This window comes from Ceratotherium simum, chromosome 10 (genome assembly GCF_057802395.1).
Source record: "Ceratotherium simum simum isolate JZ-2026a chromosome 10, ASM5780239v1, whole genome shotgun sequence".
In the NCBI taxonomy this organism is placed as follows: Eukaryota; Metazoa; Chordata; class Mammalia; order Perissodactyla; family Rhinocerotidae; genus Ceratotherium; species Ceratotherium simum.
The window spans coordinates 74,818,503-74,840,081 of NC_141909.1; the positions used below are offsets into that span (position 1 = coordinate 74,818,503).

Consider the following 21,579-nt stretch of genomic DNA (forward strand, 5'->3'; position numbering starts at 1 on the left):
TAAAACAAAAAAAAAACTCGTCAATAGAAACAGACTAAAAAATGACACAGATGACGGGAGAACAGAAAAGAATGTTGAAAGTTATTATAAATACACTGCACATGAGCAAAGAGGTAGATATAAACCTGAACGTGATGAGGAGAGAAGTAAAATACATATAAAGGACCTAAATGGAATGTCAAGAGAGAAAATATATACCATCTAAAATGAAAAAATGGACTGGATGAAATTAGAGGCAGACACTACAGAAGAAAAGATCAGTGAACTTGAAGGCAAGCAACAGAAACTATCAAAAATGAAGCACAGAGAGAAAAAAGATTGAAAATAAATTAACAGAGCCTCAGTGACTTATCAAGCTAACATATACATACATATACACAGACATATATATGCATATATACTTTATATTTATAATACTTATTTGTCTTGATTTTAAATTTATTTTTACATGTATACATTATTATATATACATACACATGAATGTATAAAGACAGAAAAAGTATTTGAAGAAATAATGGCAAAAATTTCCACCTTTGATGATACTATAAATCCACATTATCAAAGAAACTCTATAAACACCAAACAGAATAAGCCAAAAGAAAATCAACCCATGGCACATGATAATCAAACTTAGGAAAACCAGTGATAAAGAAAAAAAGCTAGAGACAAAGACATAGAGCAGACTTCTTGTCTGAAACTATGCAAGCAAAAGACAATGGAACAAAATCTTCAAAGTGTGGAAAGAAAAAACTGTCAATCTAGATTTCCATACTCCGTGAAAATATATATCAAAAAAAGGATAAAAAAATAAAAATAAAGATGAAAGACTTCTATAATCTTACAAATAATGAAAAAATTCATCACTAAAAGCCTGTACAACAAGAAACATTAAAGGAAGCTCTTAAGGCAGATTAAAAATGATACCAAACAGAAATATGGAGGAAACAAAGGAATGAAGACAATGGAAATAGTAAAATATGTAGATAAAAATATACAATATTTTTTCACATTTTGAAATCTTTGTAAAAGATAATCAACTGTTTAAAGAAAATTAATTAACAACATATTTTGGGATTTATAATAAATGTAGAAATATATAAAAATAACATCACAAAGAACAAGAGGAGGGAATGGAAGTACACTGTACAGAGATTCTTATACTATACATGAAACGTCATAATACTATTTAAGGGTAGACTGTGATAAGTTAAAGATGTATATCAAACTCCTAGAACATGGATTGACAAACTTTTTCTGTAAAAGGAAGACAGTAAATATTTTAGGCTTTTTGAGCCATAACATCTATGTTGCAACCACTAAAATCTGTCATTTTAGTGTGAAAGCAGCCACAGACCATACATAAATAAAAAAGCATGATTGTGCTCCAATAAACTTTATTTATGGAAACAGGTAACAGGTCTGATTTAACCCACCAAGCACAGTACATCAACCAATGCCTTAGAGCATTCACCAAAAGAAAATAAACCACAGAACTATATCTAACAAGCCAACATTGGAGATAAAATGGAATCTAAAGAATAGTCAATCCAAATGAAGGCAGTAAAAGAAGAAAAAAATAAAGAAGAGATGGTTCAAACTGAAAATAAATAAGAAGATGGTATATTTAAACCCAACCATATTGATAATTTCATTAAATGTAAATGCTCTCAAGACTCCAATTAAAAAGCAGAGATTAGCAAACTGGATTTTTAAAAGCCCATTTTAAATATAAAAATATAAATATATTAAAAGTATCATAATGGGAAAATATTTATCAGGTAAATACTAATCAAAAGAAAGCTAGAATAGCTACACTGATATCAGACGAAACAGACTTCAGAACAAGGAATATTATCAGGAATAAAGATGTATATTTCACAAGGAAAAGGGGTGAATTCAAATAAAAAGACATCAAAATCCTAAATGAGTTTATACACATAATAACAGAGCTTCAAAATATGAAGCAAAAATTGGAATAACTGAAAGGAGAATTTTTAAAATCCACAATCACATTTACTGATTTCACCATTCCTCTCTAAGTAACTGATAAAACAAATAAAAAGTATAGTAAAAATACAGACGACTTGAAGAACACTATCAACCAACTAGCCCTAACTAACATTTATAGAACAATACATCAAACATAAACATATTTTCAGTCATCAAATAAGCCTTAATGAGGTTATAAGGACTCAAGTCAAACAAAGGATGTTCCTTGACCACAATGGAATTAAACCAAAAATCAATAAAGGGTATCTGAAAAATCCCAAATTTGGAGGAATTAGCAACACAAATTAAATAACCTATAAGTTAAAGAAGTCATCTTTTTAAGTGAATGATAAAAAAAATAAATATCCCAAATACATAGCTGGAAATCGAAATTTAAAAAAAAATTGGCAACAGCATAAAACACTGTAAAATACATAGGGAATTTTTAATTGTGGTAAAATACACATGACATAAAATTTACTATCTTAACCATTTTTAAGTGTACAGTTTATAACGTTAAGCATATTCACATTATTGAGGAACCAATTTCCAGAACTTTTTCACCTTGCAAAACTGAAACTCTATACCCATTAAACAACTCCTGATATCCCCCTTCTTCCCAGCCTCCGGCAACTACCATTCTACTTTCTGTTTCTATGAAATTGACTATTCTAGATACCTTATATAGTGCAATCATATAGTATTTTTTGTGTGTGATTGGTTTATTTCATTTAGCATTATGTCTTCAAGATTCATCCGTGTTGTTGTATGGGTCAAAAATTCCTTCCCAGGCCTGGCATCGTGGCCCAGTGGTTAAGTTCGGCATGCTCCACTTTGGCGGTCCGGGTTCGGTTCCCGGGCGGAGACCTACACCACTTGTCGGCAGCCAATCTGGGGCAGTGACCCACATACAAAATAGAGGAAGGTTGGCACAGATGTTAGCTCAGGGTGAATCTGCCTCAAGCAAAAAGAGGAAGACCAGCAACGGATGTTGGCTCAGGGTGAATCTTTCTCAGCGGAAAAAAAAAAAAAAAAAAAAAAAATCCTTACTTTTTAAGGATGAATAATATTTTACTGTAAGTATATACCACATTTTGTTTATCCGTTCATACATCAATTGACAGTTGGGTTGCTTCCATTTCTTGGCTATTGTAATTAATACTGCTATGAATTTTTTAATGTACAGAATCTCTACATCAAACTAGAAAATCCTGCTGAGAGAAATTAAAGAAGGCTCAAATAAATTGAGAGATATACCACATTCATGGATTGGAAATCTTAATGTTGTTAAAATCTCAATTCTTCTCAAATTAATCTGTAGATCTAACACAATCTCAATCAAAATCACAGCAAGCACATATTTAGAAATTGAAAAGCTGATTCTAAAACATGTATGGAAATTGAGATGATCTAGAATAGTCAAACAATTTTGAAAAAGAATAACAAGTTGTGAGATTTATACTACCTGATTTCAAGACTTACTACAAACCTATAGTATTCAAGCGAGTGTGGTACTGGCATAGCAGAGGCATGTAGATCAATGCAACAGAATGTAGAGTCCAGAAATAGACTTACATTTATATGGTCAGCAAATTTTCAATGGAAAAAGGATAGTATTATCAAGAAATGGTATTGGAACAATTGGACATCCATATGCAAAAAATGAACCTTAATCCATATCTCATACCACATACAAAAATTAATTCAAAATGGATCATAGGCCTAAACATAAGAAATAAAACTATGGAACTTCTATAAAATACAGAAAAAAAGTCTTTGAGACCTTAGGTTAGTCAAAAGTTCTTATATAGGAAAAAAAAATCATAAACCATAAAAGAAAAATCTTATAAAAAGGAATTTATCAAAATTAAAAGTCTACATTTTGAAAGACACTGTTAAGAAAATGAAAAGTCATGACAAACACCAGAAGAAAATATTTTCAAAAGATATATCTAAAAGATAACTTGTATTCAGAATATATAAAGACCTTTTACAACTGAATAAGAAGAAAAACACTCAGATTTTTTTTAATGGTCAAAGGATTTGAACAGACACTTTACCAAAAAAGATATATGAATGCAAATAAACACATAAAAAGATGTTTGACATCATTAATCATTACTGAAATGCAAATTCATACTAATTATAGTTTTAGGGCCGGCCCCGTGGCCTAGCGGTTAAGGTTGGCGCGCTCTGCTTCAGCAGCCTGGGTTCGGTTCCTGGGCGCGGACCTATACTACTCACCAGTGGCCATGCTGTGGCAATGACCCACATATAAAATAGAGGAAGACTATTAACACAGGGCAAATCTTCCTCGGCAAAAAAAAATTAATTATAGTTTTATATAACTGCACGTCCACTAGAATACCAATATTAAAAAAGACTAACAATACCAGATATTGGTGAGGATATGAAGCAACCAGAACTCTCACAAACTCCTCATGACAATGTAAGATAGGAAACCATTATGGAAATAGTTCAGCAGTTTAATTTAAAATTAAACATACACACCATAAAACCCTGCAATTCCACTTCTAGGTATTTGCCCAAAAGAAATGAAACCATATATCCACAAAAAGATCTGTATATGAATGTTCATAGTATCTTCATTTGTTATAGCTAAAAACTGAAAGCAACCCAAATATCCATTACTAGGTGAACGGATAATCAAATTGTGGTACATCCATCCATACAATACTCAGCAATAAAAGGAATGAACTACAGATACAGGCAACATCATGAGCAGATCTCAAAAACATCATGCTGAGTGACAGACACCAGATACAAAAAGAGTGCATAGTATGTGATTCCATTTATATCAAAATCTAGAAAACATAATCTACAATGACAGAAAGTGGTCAATATTTGCCTGGAGTAGGGCTGTAGGAGGGAGGATTATCTGGTAAGGGGCAAAAGTGAAATTTTGAGGATCGGAAAGGTTCTGTGTCATCCTTGTGGTTAGATAGGTATATAACAGGTATGTAAAAGTATATTAACCTTGACATGCAAACCTCCCCAAACTGGATCCTGCCCATTTCCCCAAGGAAAGAATGAACTGGGCCCTCCAGCTGCATCTGAATGGCAATGCTCTGTCATTCTGCTGATTAATAACATGAATCATTAACAACACAGATCTCAATTCGGGTACTATTACTCTGAATTACTAGATCTGTGACCTTGTGAATGTTACTTAATCACCCTGCGCCTCGTCTGTAAAATAATTACCTTATCTATGAAACAGAAAAAGAAAAAAACAACCTATCTCATAAATTTGTTTGCAGATTAAATAAAATATTGTTCTATATAATAATCACTCTGAAGTTACAATTAACTATCATCTTTGTCGTCATTATACCTCGGTTGTCAAAATAATCTTGTATAGAAGCTCAGCCTTAAAACAAGACATTCCCTTCACTAAGGCATAGCACGATAACCCTTCCCCCACACCTAATAGGCATCCTTCATCGTTCGGGACAACAGCTTTCTTAACTTTTGTTTACCTTCTGAAATTTTGTGGCAGTAAGCCATTCAGATGCTTGTTCCTTTGTCTGGACCATTTTCATTTTCCTTACTTATCTAGGCCTTCCTTTTCCAGCTGTTTGCTTTTCTAAAAGCAGAACAAATAGACCTGGGAAAATGAGTCCAGATAATATTTAGCATATTGGCAGCAATAAGATAAAAGTGTCAGTTCCCACAAAGGTAATAGGTTTTTTGTGACTCATAACACATTTGAGTACAGCTAACGGTGCTGCATCTGTTTGGGTCACATTCAACAGAGAGGCAGCTTTCAGGGAAATTCTGCACATTGGTGTAGTCATTCTAAATTACCACACGTATTTTTCGGAAACCCCGAATATAACAAAATCATTCTCATTCCCCAAACCATGAAGTAACTGCAAGTCTCATCTAGCATTTCTGCTACTTGCCTCTTACATTCCATTAACTTGAGTTGGCTACACTTAGGTGTCATCTTCCTTCTGTCTATCTGCCTAATTAGGCTTTTGTCCCCATTACTCTATTTAAATTGCCCTTGTAAAGAAAATCAGTTACTTCCATGTTGCTAAATTCACTGATCCATTCTCTGTCCTCAAACTACCCAGTTCCTTAGTGGCACTCAAAATTATTGACCACTCCTTGCTTCTTTGACATACTTCCTTCTCTTGGCTTTCAGGACACCATATCCTCCTGGATTTCTACCCAGTGTACTGGCTGCTGCTTCCAAGTCTTCCTTCCTAGAGCTCCAAATGCTGGAATGTAGAGGCTCATCCTGGGATGTCTTCTGCTCTCTGGCTACACTCCCTTGACTTTAGCAGCATCTGGTGAACCCCGAATTTCAATCTCCAGCCCTGACCTTTCCTAGAGCCCTTGACTCATATATCTAATTGCCTCTGTGACAGCCCCACTAGAATTTCCAAAACAGAACTCTTTGTACTTCCCCCCAGGCTTAGTCTTCCCCCTACCCCCTGGCTAGTCAACCCATCTTAATAAATGACATCACCATCCAGCTGGGTGCTCAAGCCAAAATTCTAGAAGTCCTCATTGGCTCTTCTCTTTCCCACTCGTTCATCCTCAACATCCAATCCTATTGGCTCTGTCTCCAAAATATATTCCAACAATTCCATCCTCTTCTCCCTTTACCCTGCCAGCTACCAGTATCTCTCATCTGTATAAATGCACCAGCTTTTAACTAGTCTCCCACTTCTACTCTTACCTCTTCTATTCTATTCTACACAGACTACCCAAGATGATCTTTGTAAAACACAAATCAGATCACATATAAAACTTGTATGGGCTCCCCATCACACTTGGATTAAAATCTAAACTCCTTACCAGGGACTCCTTACCAGGAAACTTCTCTTTCCTCAGGGAAATGGGCAGGATACTAGGTCTCCTCCAGGCCAGAAGGCCTGCTCCTAACCTCTGCCTCATGGTGATGCTCTGAAGGAAGCCTGGTCCCAGGCCTGATGATAGACCTTTATGAGAGTTCTATTACCTCGGTGATCTTCAGTGCTACCTTGCCTTGTGAGTAGGCCCTATATGATCTGGCCGTCGTCCACCTCCCTACTTTCTCTCCTACTATTTACCTCTCACTCCAGCCATGCTGACTTTATTCCTATTCTCTGACCATGACAAGCTCATGCCTACCTCAGGGCCTTTGTGTGTACTGTTTCTTCTGCCTGGAATATATTTCCTGTGCAAACAGCTAGATAGGAAGACTTTACCTTATGAGAAGATGAGTGCGAGTCCAAAAAAAACAACAGGGCATAAACTCAAAGAGTCTCAAGAAATAAGGTGGGAAGTCCAGAGCTTCCCCAGCCTTTCTCTGAGGGCACCCAGGACATGGGTTGAACCAGAAAGGAAGGCTGGCAGTTACTCTGGGTCCAGTGGTGGTGAGGTGGGGTATGGGGCAGGGGGAATCAAGAAGATCCTGATGGCAATGAATGGGGTGGGCATCAGGGAGTATTCATGGAAGATATTTGAGAATTGGGGAGAAAGAGAGAAGCTCCAGAAAAGTTGTAGGATATGAGAGACTAGGGGAGAAAAGGGAGTAGATTTTTAGAGTGGTTAGGAATTGGATCACTTGCTTTGTAAGAAGCAGGTATAAACAGTAATGCCTTATTATTCTCTTGGTAGCTGAAATGAGCTTCTTTAAATGACTGTGTCAAAACTGACCCATCTGGGGCCCAGGGGGTGCTTAAGGGAGAGACCCAGTCTCTGCACTTCATCTTGAACCAGAACAAATGGAATTGGGCACTTAGTTCTATAAAATTTTATGGTAATGAGAGGAATAAGAAGTATAATGGCAACAATGTATAATGATAATAAGAGGAAGGGAGACAAACAGAGAAAGAAAATACTTTTTGCGCTTCCCAGAGACCCAGGCTCCTGCAGCCAGGGCCCAGTAAATGTGTGGTGGTAAGAAGAGGAAGGGGCGTGGGGAGGGGGGCTTTTGATTCTCACTCATCTTCTCATAAGGCGAGTTCTTCCTGTCTAGCTATCTGCATGATGTTCACACACGGAGGGGCTGGAGCTTGATTCAAAGCTGGCAGGACTTCTCTCTGCTCCATGGTGAGGACCTGAGGTTGTGTGTGAGCACAGGCTCTTGTTTTAACCTATTTCTCTCCAGACAAATGAGGTTGGCGGCTGTTGGGCTGCTTGTATTTCAGAGTCTCTTGACACCCGACCTTGCAGACTGATTACTGTAAAGCTGTCTGTGCTCTCATTCAGCCCTGCCTCCCTGCTGATCTGTGGTGAACAACAGGGTCACGGACACTTGACTCCTGCCTATGTACTCTGCCCCACTGCTGCAAGCATGGGTTCCCCAGGGTGAGCTACCTGCTCTGTGGGCTCCCCTGACCAATCCCCACCTACAGCTGAAAGCATCCTCTTTAGGTGTTTTCTGCATTTGACAGCCCCTCCTCCATCATTATGGTTTTGATACACAAATATTTCTAGATTTGCTAAAGACAAAGTCAACACTCTTCTCCTGTTGTTTGCGGGGAGACCTCTGAGAAAAGAAAGTGGCCAAAACTTCTTAACACCACCATCTTAAGAAAACTAGGTGTCTTGAAAAGAGATATGAGAATAGCCTGGAGACTCCTTTAACGGTTCCTCATTAGATTCGTTCCTAAGCATCTCAGCCAAAGGAGTCAGTCTATCCAGCTGATGTTTGGTGTAAGACTGACGGCTACAAAGCTTAGATCCTGCTGCTCTCCAGGGGTGCATAAACTCAAGACTCGCTAAAGCTTATAGTCCCCACAACACCCGTGGTGCCTCCTTGGGGCCTCCCCGGCAGCAGTACTCCACCCTAGTCCCTGTTGCCTCGTGTGGGGTCAGCTAAATTCCCCAGGAAGGAAAAACCAATGGATGTCCTTGTGAATAGATTCATTTTGATAAAATACATTAATAAAATTTAAATTCACTTTGTCTCCCAGACCTAGACTTTCATCGGCTGAAAAGTTTCAAAATCTGTCATATACTTTTTCATCCTAAATGGTACCACACTAAATGGTAACTGACAATGTACAAAGGCAGGAGTCAATACGTATTTTCTTAAAAGGCCAGATAGCACACGTTTTGGGCTTCTGGGCAATATCCTGTCTCTGTTACAATGACTCAACTCTGAAAGCAGCCATAGACAAAAGGTGAACAAATGGACATGGCTATGTGCCAATAAAATTTATTTACAAAAACAGGTGGCCAGCCCATGGACCATGTTTGGCCAACCCCTATTCTAAGGTATAGAAAATCCACAAATGTTGGTCTTATCCTTATTAAATAAAGATACTACATTAGAGTAAGATTTAACATAGGCAATTAAAGGATGTAGTGTAGTGCGGGGGTTGAGATAAGAGTCTTGAGTCAATTCTCTGTACTGTGGCTTACAAGCCACATGACTAAGGATGAGTTACTAAGTTTCATTTCCTTCACTTATAATACAAAAAGAACGATAGTTCCTAATGCACTGTGGGTACAACATGTGTTGTATAACTCCGACAGAACCCCTCAACCTCATTAATACTTCTGCAGCAAAATGCATGAATAGTCACACAAAGCAAGATAAATAAAAATATAAATATTTATGTTGGTGGGTAAGGTATTGTCATCAAATGAGTTATTTAAAAACCTTGTGGTTTCATAGCTTTTAGAATTTTAGAATTGCAGATTTGGCATTTTAGACTTGTATTTATTTATCAGTTCTATTTTCTTATTTTTAAATTAATTGTTGATGCCCTTTTCATCAATCTACTGGAGTCTTGATGTTTTTCTGATTTTACTGATTTTACTGATTGCTTAAAAACACAGAGAATTAATTTTAATATAGCCAAATCTATCCACGTTTCCTTTTAAGATCTGGGCTAACACAATGGAAATGTGCAAGAAGTGATTACTGAACAAATGAATGAGTTTTTCTTTCTCTCCGTAGCTTTCTAAATTCTAGTCCTGGGTGAATCTCACTCCCTCCTGCTGGAAGATTTCTTGTAATGAAGGAACAAAATGAGAAACTCCTCACAGAGGTGGTCAACAGGAAGGCCTGGCAGGAGGTGAGCACTCAGACTTCTTTAATATGGAATCCAAGCTGATTGGTTTTTCTTTCTTCCCTTTCACTCCAGAAGGACATTATGTAGATATTTCTCTTCATTTCCTGAGAGAGTTTGAAAGTTAAACCCTTCTAGCTCTCAAGTTAAGAGAAACTATTAATAGTTTTTTGGTAGATAATGAGTTTGGCTCTGCATTTAATGGACCATGTGAAATAAAAAGAAAATAGTATTTGAGGAGAAAGAGAATATCTCTGAGGAAAACATGAAGAAAAATGGAAGGATATCTGCAGAAAGAAAAGAAGTGAATGAGTGAGCATATTGCGAGAGAAGGTCCTGAGAGCCTGGGGACTCTAGCAAAGTTGCTCAAGAAGGGAGAGGGTCTGCTGTCTGGGATGAGCCAAGCGAGTAGGCCAAGCAAAGGGCCACCGGCAAGGCTCTGGTGCCCAGGAGCCAAAGGGAGCTGAGTCATCGCCCTGTAAAGCTCCTCAGTCTCTGGAGTAAGAACTTCTCACTGTCCGTCCCAGAGCCCATGCCAGGTGATCTCTCAACAGCGCTAAGAAGGATTTGACATCTCCAGTATCCTGCAGGAGTGACACCCACCATTGTCACGAGGCTTTGCTGGGTCCCCTATAATCATCCATGTGGACACACATCTTTCTCTAAATTAAAATACCCAGAAGCCCAAGAAAAAAAGTTGGAGTCCTGAAGGAGTAGGGATGGAGGAGTCCCTCATAGATGCACTTCTGAGGGCCGAATTGAACTCTGAAAAATGTTACCCTCATCACAAATGTGTGACACAAATAAGCCGGCCTCAGAAGGAGCTCAAGCTGCCTGCCTCTACTGGGTAGTGTTATTTTTATGCAAGTGCTATTCTTCAAGACCTTGCATTATTCAAACCTTGACTATTGCAAGATGAATCCCAACAAAGTTTATTTTTAGGAATTTGAAGTTTTTCCAAATTTTGTGCATGCAGTAAAACTATTAACATTTGTTATATCACGCTATTTCAAAAGTACATAATTCAAGTTCACAGCAAATTTACAACTTACTGATGAAGGTGAAGGTGAAATGGTGCTGGATAGCAATGGCAGCACAGCGAAGGGGAGAGTCATAGCTTTGAACACCATCCATCTGCTGATGACTAACACTTTCATGTCTCCAGCTAGGTACTGTCCCCATAACTCTAGTCCCCTAGATCCAATGCTTTATCCTGTAGGATAACTAAAGGCATTTCAACCTTAACATGTCCTAAATTAGCTTCTACCTCCTCTGCTAAACCCGCTTGTCCATACCTCTCTAAATGGCAACTCCTAGTTGCTCAGGCCAGAGCCCTGAAGTCACCTTCCATTGCTCTTTTTCTCTCACAGTCCATGTCCAGTCAGTCAGGATCCCCCCTGTCCTCTACATTGTCACTGTCTCTCATCACTGCCCGGATCATTGCATCACCTCCTGCCTGTTCTGCTTCAGTATCTGTCCCCTCAAAGTGTACTCTCAACATGGGATTCAGAAATCCTGTTTACACAAAAGTCACTCACGCTGCCCCAGCTCCAAACCCTCCAATGGTTTTCTCAGAGTAAGAGTCAAATCCTTCCAATGGCTCTTACACCTTACACAACTCCCCCACCCGCAATGCCAATCACCTCTCTATTCTCATCTCCTATTACTCTCCCCTCCACTCACTCTGCTCCAGCCTCCCTGGCCTTCTTGTCACCTCAGGGCCTTTGCACTGGCTCCTCCTTCTGCCTGGAATGCTCTACCCCCAATATCCTTCCCTCACTTCCTTTGGGGATTGGTTTAAAAGTCATCTTCTCAGGGAGGCCTTTTTCAACCACCCTATTTAAAACTGTAATCCCCCTCCTTCATGTCCCAAACCTATATTCCTCTTCGCTAATGTTTCCTTTTCTTCAGTACTATTTATTCTTCCAAAAGACCATGTAATTTATTTACTTACTTAAAAAAAAAAAAGTGTGCTCCCCCAATTCTAGAATTTAAGCTCCATGAGGCAAGGATTTTTGTCTGCTGTCATTTCCCCACACCCAGAACAGTGCTGACATGCAACATTACTGACAGTCCCTCAGTAATAATTGCTGAATGAGTGAAACAATCACATAATTGACTTGTAGCAGCTCTGATAACAACAGGTAGACTCATCATAATATACACATATCACGGGAACCATCAAAAACTAATTTGATGTTTTTACTGAAGTGATTGTCAAAAAAAAACTAACCATTAAGACCATCAATAATTACCTGAGTAAAGGACAATTCACAAAGTAATATAATGGCAAACAGATGAAAAAAGTTCCCCTCCACTAATAATAAGAGAAATGCAATAACAATAATAATAATAATAATGGCAATACTCAATGCTGACAAGGGTATGGCAAGAAGATAGCACTTTCAAGAAACACTAATATGAAAGTAATTGTTACAAGTTTTCTAGAAAATTAGTGGGCCTTAAAAAAATGTTTGGATATGCTTTTATCCAATAATTACACTTCAAATATCTATCCTAATAAAACAATATGAATGAAGACAAATAAGTATATACAAAGATACAAATTACAACATTATTTAAAATAATGTAGAGGGGCTGGCCCCACGGCCTAGTAGTTAAGCTTGGCGTACTCCACTGTGGTGGCCTGGGTTCGCTTCCCGGGCACAGACCTACACCACTTGTCTGTCAGTGGCCATGCTGTGGCAGTGACCCACATACAAAATAGAGGCAGATTGGCATGGATGTTAGCTCAGGGCGAATCTTCCTCAAGGCAAAAAAAAAAAAGAAGACTGGGAACAGATGTTAGCTCAGGGCGAATGTTCCTCAACAAAAAAATTTAAAAAAATAATAATGTAGAAAAAGCAGAAGCCAACTGCCAGTAATCGGACAATGGTTAAATAAATCCTGATATTATTTCCCACAGCCATCCACTCTTCCCATTTCCTCAAAGAGGATGTCCCTGAAGCACCTCTGTCCCATCCATATAATTCTTCTGGTTAATTTTTCAAAACACTATGTTCCTTGCTTTTGTAACATTTATCACAATTTATAACTATGTATTGTCAACTAAAAAAGTAATTGGCCAGTTGTTTTTCCCTCAAGACAAGTTTATTTGAGAACAACCCAAAGAATTGTAATTTGGGATACACAGGTTATACCATAGGCAAAGGAAGGGGCTTGCTTTTATAGAGGAAAAGGGGTAGTTGGAAGAGGCTGTAATAAACAAAGAGTCCAATGGAGGAAACTGGGAGTCTAAAGTGTAGGGGCTTCTCATTGGTTGAGTTGCTACACTCTCTCATTGGCTGGGCTGTTACCAGTGGGAGAGAAATCTTCCTTCCTCCTGCTAGGTAGTAAAGTAGAAAACACCTTCCTGTCAGAGATGCAAGCATACATCTCTTCCTGTTTGGAATAACTGATGATGTATGACAGGGTGTGAGAGCTCCCCCTACAGGCCTTCCCGACTCCAATTTAGTTGAGGTTTCTTTAATTAATTTCACAGTATCTATTTCCGTGCTTATTTTTTTGTCCATTTCACCCATTACGCTGTAAGCTGCATGAAGGCAGAACTCTGTTTTGTTCACTGCTGTAGTTCTCAATTTACAACTTTTGGCACATAAGCACCCCAAATTTGTTGAATAAATGAATGAACAAAACAGAATATTATGCTGCCATTAAAATATTTCTGAAATATTTTGATAGCATAGGAAATGCCTACAATATGATATTAGTAAGAAAAAACAAAATTTAGATTATTATTTCAACTATTGAAAAATGCTTAGGAAAAAAAACACAATGGAAGAAAAAACTCCATAATATTAACTCTGGTTGGGTGATAAAAATCAAAGTAATATTAAACTATTACTTTCTTCTTTATATTTTTCTATATTCAAAATTTTTTACAATGACTATTGTAGTGTAATCACCTGATAATTAGCTCTTTTAATTGTAATGTAAGCGCCTGACATTAAGCTTTTGATTGCCAAGGCAACCACTTCAGGACATCCATCTCAAATAAACACATGACAGCTACACAACTAGATAAAGCGCCAGTCTGCCCCATCCGTGAAGTTCCCCTTTTTAGAAAGCTCTGGTTGACCTAGATAACTGACTCTCTGACTGACCTCTTGCTTTTCCCTATCTGCACTTTAATTCCTACGCTTATGTTTTAAATTCACCAACAAAGAGTGAACCTCGAAACCCTAGGCACCCCACCCTCAACCCCAATAAAGGCAAAACCCCAGGTTCATGCTCTCTTTCTCTCTACCTGCAACCTCATTGCGCGGCCCCAGGCATGCGTGCCACGTACCCTCCAGGACCTATGAGTAATAAACTTTGATTTTTCAAAGTTCCCTGATGGTTGTTGCTGAGGTACATCTTATAATCATAAGAACCACAAGGGCCAGTCCAACCACAACATGGCTCCGAAAGGGGAAATGTCTGTGGGTGCTTGCCACAAGTAGTACGGGCCCAGGTGAGTGCCCCCAGGCATTTCTAGCCAATAGCATCACTACTGATAGGTTGAGACTGACCCAAAATAGGTATGTATTATTGCTATAATTAAATAACACACAAAACCTGGAAGAAACCACATGAGCAGAAGAATGGAGAGAGGAAAACAAAGCAGTGCAGAGAACATCAGGAGACGATACTGCTCAGCCACCGCAGAGTGGGAGGACAGGCTGGGCAAGGAGGCAGGGTCATTCTGTAAGTAAATATGGGGTGTTCGAGATTTGTGGACAGATGAAGTGTGCTACGGTCAGTGCTGTAGTGTAGAAAGATCTCTCTGACAACCTACAGCCCACAGGCCAAATCCAGCCCAGCATCTGTTTTTGTAAATGACGTTGTGTTGGAACACAGCCACACTCGTTCATTCACCCACTCTCTGTGGCTGCTGTCACACTATAGCAGCAGAGCTGAGTGGTCACAACCCAGACCATAATGGTCTGTAAAGCCTAAAACATTTACTGTCTGGCCCTTTACAGAAAATGTTTTCTGAACTCTCATCTACACGATGTAATAGAGAAGGGAGAAACTACAAGAAGTGAGGAGGTGGTTACAAGGGCCATCATTTTATTTTATTTTTTATAATTTAATTTAATATTTAAAAAAATTTTTTGTGAGGAAGATTAGCCCTGAGCTAACGTCTGTTGCCAATCTTCCTCATTTTGCTAAGGAAGATTGGCCCTGGGCCAACATCCGTGCCCATCTTCCTCTACTTTATATGTGGGACACATGCCACAGCATGGCTTGATAAGCAGCGTGTAGGTCCGCGCCTAGGATCCGAACCTACAAACCTGCTTACGAAGAAGAGCGTGCAAACTTAACCACTATGCCATGGGGCTAGCCCCACAACGGCCATCATTTTAAAAGTGAGATGGAGAATGACAGCTGCAGACAGACGAGTCTTGATAAATGTCTGTGTTTACAATCAGATGGAAGAACAGAAAAAGGCTCCTCTGAAAGGGTGAGAGGCATTCATATTTTAGACAGTTATCATCACTTTATACGATTACTATTTAAAAGTGCAGCAGGAAGAACCAGCAATTGCTGGGTCAGTTACCTGTAGGATCGGAACTGTAGAGACTGGCAGCTGTTGCTATGGGTCCTGGTGGGTGGATGGCGCTTGCTGAAGACCTTTGACTCGCAATCAGGATCCTGTTCTTTGCAGACGGTAAACGGGACATTGCTCCCAATCCCAGCTGGGGCTTAAGGAGCATGGCCGATCGATAGAAAGTTGGAGGAACTTCGTAGTGAGTATAGGGAGGAGAACAAAATTCTTCTTTTCCAGGACGTTCTGTAACCTAAGATAAATGATCAAAAGCTCAATCAGAGAACTTCACGTCATAGGATGAGTACTGAACGTGGTCAGGAGACCAAGGCTCCAACAATGACCACACTGGCACCACTGAGTTGCTCCATCACAGACCACTTACCTTCTCTGGTCCCCAGTGTCTTCATCTCTAAGTTGACAATACTACTGGATGATCTCTCAGGTCTCTTCCAGTTCTAACACTCTATGAATCTCCCTTTCTCTGGGAGAAAAAAGAACTCACTCTATAAGATTTTCAATTTTGATTGCTACAAAATCATTGGAATTTGTGCAAGTAGCCAATCTATAAATAAATAATGTCAATGAAACAAAGAAAGAATTTAGCAAACATTCATAGACTTCTTAAAGTTTTATTATTCCTAAGGAGAAAAGGCACAATTTTTATGGTAAACTAGTCTTATAATAAGTAGATGAACTTGATCAATTTATGTTAAGTCTTCACTAGGTTACTTAGGAAAAAAATATGCATTGTTAATGAGGGAGAAGAGGCTATTTGGAAGAATAAGGAAGTTAATAGAAAAATGTTTGCAGGCTTCTACAATCTATTTACATAATTAAAAATGAGAGACTGCAAATTACCTCCTCTGAGTGTCTTCCCTAGCAAGGTGGTGCTCCCAGGAATGTTTGAGCAAGTTTCATTACAATGGAGGTTCTAGGGCAGAGTCTTGTTGACTGCTGAATTCCCAGCACCTAGAATAGTATCTGGTACATAGCTGAAGTCAATACATATGTATTAAATAAAGGAATCATGTTTCCATTCTTTCTTAAATTGAATAACATAACATTCCCATTCCTTTTTCCTGTAGTTAACGGTTTAGACTAGAATACAACTTATGGCTACCTTTTATATATGCAATTCTGTACTCACAAAGCCTGTTCATATTATCAGTGTTTCTTCCTATTAAAAATGAAAAAATAAGACAACTAAATAATTTATTTCAAGTTTAAAAAAATAGTGCCAGAGGCTATGTATGAAAAGATGCATCTGTTAATTAATTCTGCTCTAAATCACAATACATTTAATGTGTCAAATTTATATTTGTTCAGGAATCACAAGCATTTAACAATATTCTTTAATAGGAGCTATAAAGCTTTGATCCAAGCTGTTGCAGAGATAAACCCTTAGTTTGATACGCTTTTAATGTTGAAATAGATACAAAATTCTCCTTAAATTGACATTATTGAAACAAAAGATTAGGCCTTTCAAGTTGTATCATAATCACATTGTAAAATACACATGATTGCTAGAGTAGATAGACTGAATTCAGGCTGCAGCAAATCACATTCCTGTGAAAGAACATTCTACATCTGCTCTCAGATAAAATTTTTCCCATTCTCTACCTACTCTCTTACTATTAATTTTTAGCCTTTCTAGTATACTTATGTTTCCTCTATTTTTTAATTTTAATTTCTAAATTTTTGATGCCATTGCTCATTGCTTTTAGAGGGTGCTCTCATGAAAAAAGTATTATCATTTCTAACCTACATCCGTCAGGTTTTGGGGATTGCAATATGCTGATCTCAGTAATTCCTCAGTTCTTTCAAACTGGGTAGTTTTCAGGGGCAAAACCCATCATGCTGTCACTCAAAAATGACCTTAACAATTTCAGTAACTTCAACGTGTTAAAATCAAAAACAAATGGAGACTAGCCTTGAAAATTCCCTGAGCAGACAAAACCAGTTCAGTCACACACAGCTTAATTTAGCTTATTTTGCAAGACTAACTTGACCTGGGTCATTTCTTACTTATGCCTCTGAAAATCATAGGCAAAACTTGAACTGTTTCCCAAGGTTGATATGAGGATTCCCTCTCATTCTCCATCATTTAAGAAAATTCTAATATTATAACCAATCACTGTGAAGAATAAACAGTCTCTATATAAGCAGCTTCATGACAGTATACCCTGAGCCTCATTCTGTGTTTGGGTTAAGTGCTCCCAGTTTGTAAACTGTCTTTTTGGGGTGTGCATAAGAAACTTCTCTTTACTACTTTGGTGATTCATTGGTTTGACTTCTGTTATTTCTAAACTTTCGACAAATGCCTATCATTTTGTTGTATAACGTGTCTCTGGTAAGATAACAAATTCTTTAAAAAGGTGAAAAGTATGCCTCAGATGCCTAATCTGTGCATTTTTAATAAAACAAGGGAATCTACAAAAAGCTTCATACTCTCTTCTTTCATCCTTATTGACAGAACACAACAGGAATCGCTGCACAGTCATCAACACAGAGAGAGGAACCTCAAATGGTTTTTTCCCCTCCTTCTCTACTGGAGTATTTTTAGAGAAATAATTTTGAAAGCAAACTGAAGAATCCTTGTGATTTCAAACAAACTCCTAAATCAATCAAGGCACACAAACAAGTAAGTGCTTCCTGGATTGTCCCTCTTCACATCTGCCCTGTCCTGATTTCAGTGGGACCTGGGCTGGGGAGACCTGGGGTAAATGTGGAGGCTTCACTGAGAAGCCATTGGGATAGTTGCAGTGAGAGGGCTTGTGATCACTAATTTTGTCAACTTGGCCAGGCCACAGTATCCAAATATTTGGTCAAAGATTATTCTAGTTGTTTCTGTGAAGGTAGTTTTTTAGATGAGATCAACATTTAAATCAGTAGACCTTGAATAAAGCAGATTACCCTTCATAATGTGGGTTGGCCTCATCCAATCAGTTGAAGGCCTTAACAGAAAAAGAGAAGAGGGAAATCTGCTAGCACACAGCCTTTGGACTCAAACTGTAGCATCAACTCTTCCCTAGGCCTCCAGTCTGCCGGCCCACCCTGCAGATCTTGGATGCGCCAGTCTCTACAACTATATGAGCTAATTCCTTACAGTCTCAATAGATACATACATACATACATACATCAATGTATGTTTTTTTCCTCTGGAGAACCCTGACAAACACAGTGTCCTTCAGAGATGAGGTGGTACGGGGGTAGGGAGACCAGCCCTAATCCCCCATCAGTCTATTGCAAGCACACTACCTCACCCTGTCCTCTCAGCCCTGCCCCCTTCTGCCCACCTCCTTACACCAAAAATGAAAAAGGTTCCCCCAAGGCTCAAGAGAAGGGAGTGTCCTTGAGACCTCAGGATAGCTGAAAGCAGAAAGCAGTCTAAACGAGGAAGCATATTTTATCGTCCTGGCACGACCAGATCCAAGATTATCTTCAACACCGTTTCTGGAAACTCTAAACGCCTGTGTTGTTCCTGCCAGCTGAGAAGAGCTCCCCGTCTCAGAGGAGCACTGGTTCTTGACTTCTCCACTTCTACTCATGCTAGCTAACCAGCAGGACTCTGTCAGTAATGATGGAAGAGTCTGAAGTGGGTTTGAGTTTGTATTGGGAAGACTTTCCCATTTAATTAAAAAGATATATAACTTCTACAACTGAAAAATATTTCTGTTGTAACTGGTCAGAAATGTGTTCTCTTCCTGGAGCTTGGCTGAAGCCATCCTGTGGTGAGCTCGGGGCACACTGGCAGGGGAGGCAGCTTTCGGATCTCCCTGCACCCGGCATGAACACAGGAGGGGAACTCGCTGGGTTACATCAGGTCGTAGCAATAGACACAAAGGCCAAGGGCCAGCCTATTCTTCACTTTTGATTAAAGAAATTAGCTCAGCACCACATCCGGCGCTTCTCTGCTCTATCTTGTATCCCGAGGAAAGGGCCTGGGCCTCAGATGTTCTGATTATGGCAGAAAATGGTCCCCAGACAGAGTGGCTGGCGCACGGGGGTGCTACTGACCCCACACCAGCGGGGTCTCTCTGAACCCCTCAGAACAACTAAAGCCATACAAACACCCATACTACCCCATTTCCTTGAGACTTAGGGTGGCTTCTAGAGGATTAAGTATAGAAAATATTTTGGAGAAAAATGTGCATATAATATAGAAATAATTCTATATTTTATGGAGGGAGCAGAAGCAATACAAAAAAGGAAATATACAAAAAAAAATTAAGGGTCACAGACAAAGAATTGCAGACAAATAACAGGATTTTTGCCTACATATCCAAATAAAGTTTCTCTCATGAATGTGTTTTTCAGAGAAATATCTAGGGGATCTTTTTGGCAGAGGGGAGAGAGGTACCAAATTAGTTTATCTGAAGAAACGGTACAAAGGAAAGAACTAAAGTGAATGTTTTGGGACAACATATAGAAAAGGTAAAGGTAACCCCAATAGGCATGCACTGCCTTGGTGACAAGAGAAGTCACCCCGGTGGCTATGGCTAAGGAGGCCATAAGGCTTGGCCCTCTTTATCACTGTCTCCCAGGGTGTGCTTGTCAAAGAGATACGCTGCCATGCCAGATTTGGGGGCCCTGTCTTGCACTCATTACTTCTGCAGCGATACTTTGAGAAGAAAGAGGTTCATTCATTTATTTATCCAGCTTTGGTACCTGCAGCCCAGAGAGGGTTGGATGGCTGTCTCCCAGAGGCCTCACAAGGAGCATCCCTGCCTTAGTGAAGAGCCCAGTGTCAGAGCCCGACCCTAAGTCTCCGAGGCCCGGGTGGATATGTTTTGGGAAATTTGAGCAAGACTCATATTAACCAAGTTCAGAGACTGACATATAAACCAGAGTGGCAATCTGTCCATTGTTACTGAGATGCCACTGTCTAGGGCCAGACTCTAGTGTCCTCTGGCCAGAACACGCTCTCACTGCAGGCTGCCGCATGAGAAGCCCAATTAAAACACCGTGTAGCCCTGCACAGAGAGACGAGCCCATGCCAAAGAGACTGGACCCCTGAACTTTCCAGCCAGTATCCTCTCTCCAGAGACGTGAGGAAGCCTCTCCAGCAAGCCCAGAGTCAGAAGACAGGGAGCCAACTGGGTGATTCGGTGCTAACAGCCTACCCCAGGGCAGGACAGATGGTCAGAGCTTGCTGTGGTACCTGGGCAGTGCTAGCCTTGGTCAAGATCTAGTCTGAGAATAGATTCACCTCTTCCTCTGTGCCAGAGCTGACAACTGCTGTGATCAGTACATTCTATGCCAGTACATTCAGTGAAGCTAGAGTCCAACTTTGGACCCATTCTGTCTCTAGGGAGCTTTGGTTGACTTTTGTTTGGATCCAACATGTATGAGTTCATAATTCAGCTATCATTCAACATTTCTTGGGCATGTATTTATGCCAAGCACAGTTCTAAACTCTGGGGACACAGCAGGGAACAAAAAACAGGAAAAGTCCCTGCTCTCATGGACTTTACATTCTAGTTGATGCAGCAAAAACAAAAAAGTATATACATCAGGTGGAGATAAGCGCTAAGAAGAAATAAACTAGAGAAAAGAGTCTCAGAGGGAGAGTGAGGCAGCCTCTCCAATAAAGTGACATTTAAACAGAGACCTAAAGAAAGTGAAGGTGAGAGCTATTCAGATATCTGGGAGAAGAACATTCCAAGCAGAGGGAAGTGCCAGGGGCTGAGGCAGCAGAGGGAGAGCGGAGGAAGGCGAGAAGGTCAGGGAGGTAATGGAGCCATCCCAAAGGCTGAGGCATCCTGCAGGGTCCAGCCTGTGTCCTGAGTGGCCTGGGCAGATCTGAAGGGTGTTAGGGAGAAGGGTGATCTGAACTGGCTTTCCCTGTAATTGACCACGCTGGGGGCCCTGAGGAGATTGCCTCAGGAGACAAATCTTTCTGAGCCCTGGGAGGACGACTCGCCACAGCACCAGGTGCTGAAAGGGCCAGCACAGGGAGGACACGAGGAGGGCCTACGTGAGCACCTCAGCACTGTC

The 21,579-nt window shown here is 39.7% G+C and overlaps 1 protein-coding gene across 3 annotated transcripts in view; it reads right to left on the minus strand.

The window, feature by feature from the left end:
• Positions 1–21,579, minus strand: part of MTUS2 (microtubule associated scaffold protein 2) — a 578,912-nt gene that overhangs the window by 387,999 nt on the left and 169,334 nt on the right. For all 3 annotated transcript variants that reach the window (XM_087436240.1, XM_087436241.1, XM_087436239.1), the window contains one exon: positions 15,592–15,832. In XM_087436240.1, coding sequence (XP_087292366.1) covers positions 15,592–15,832 — 241 coding nt within the window. The remainder of the gene's footprint in view (positions 1–15,591; positions 15,833–21,579) is intronic.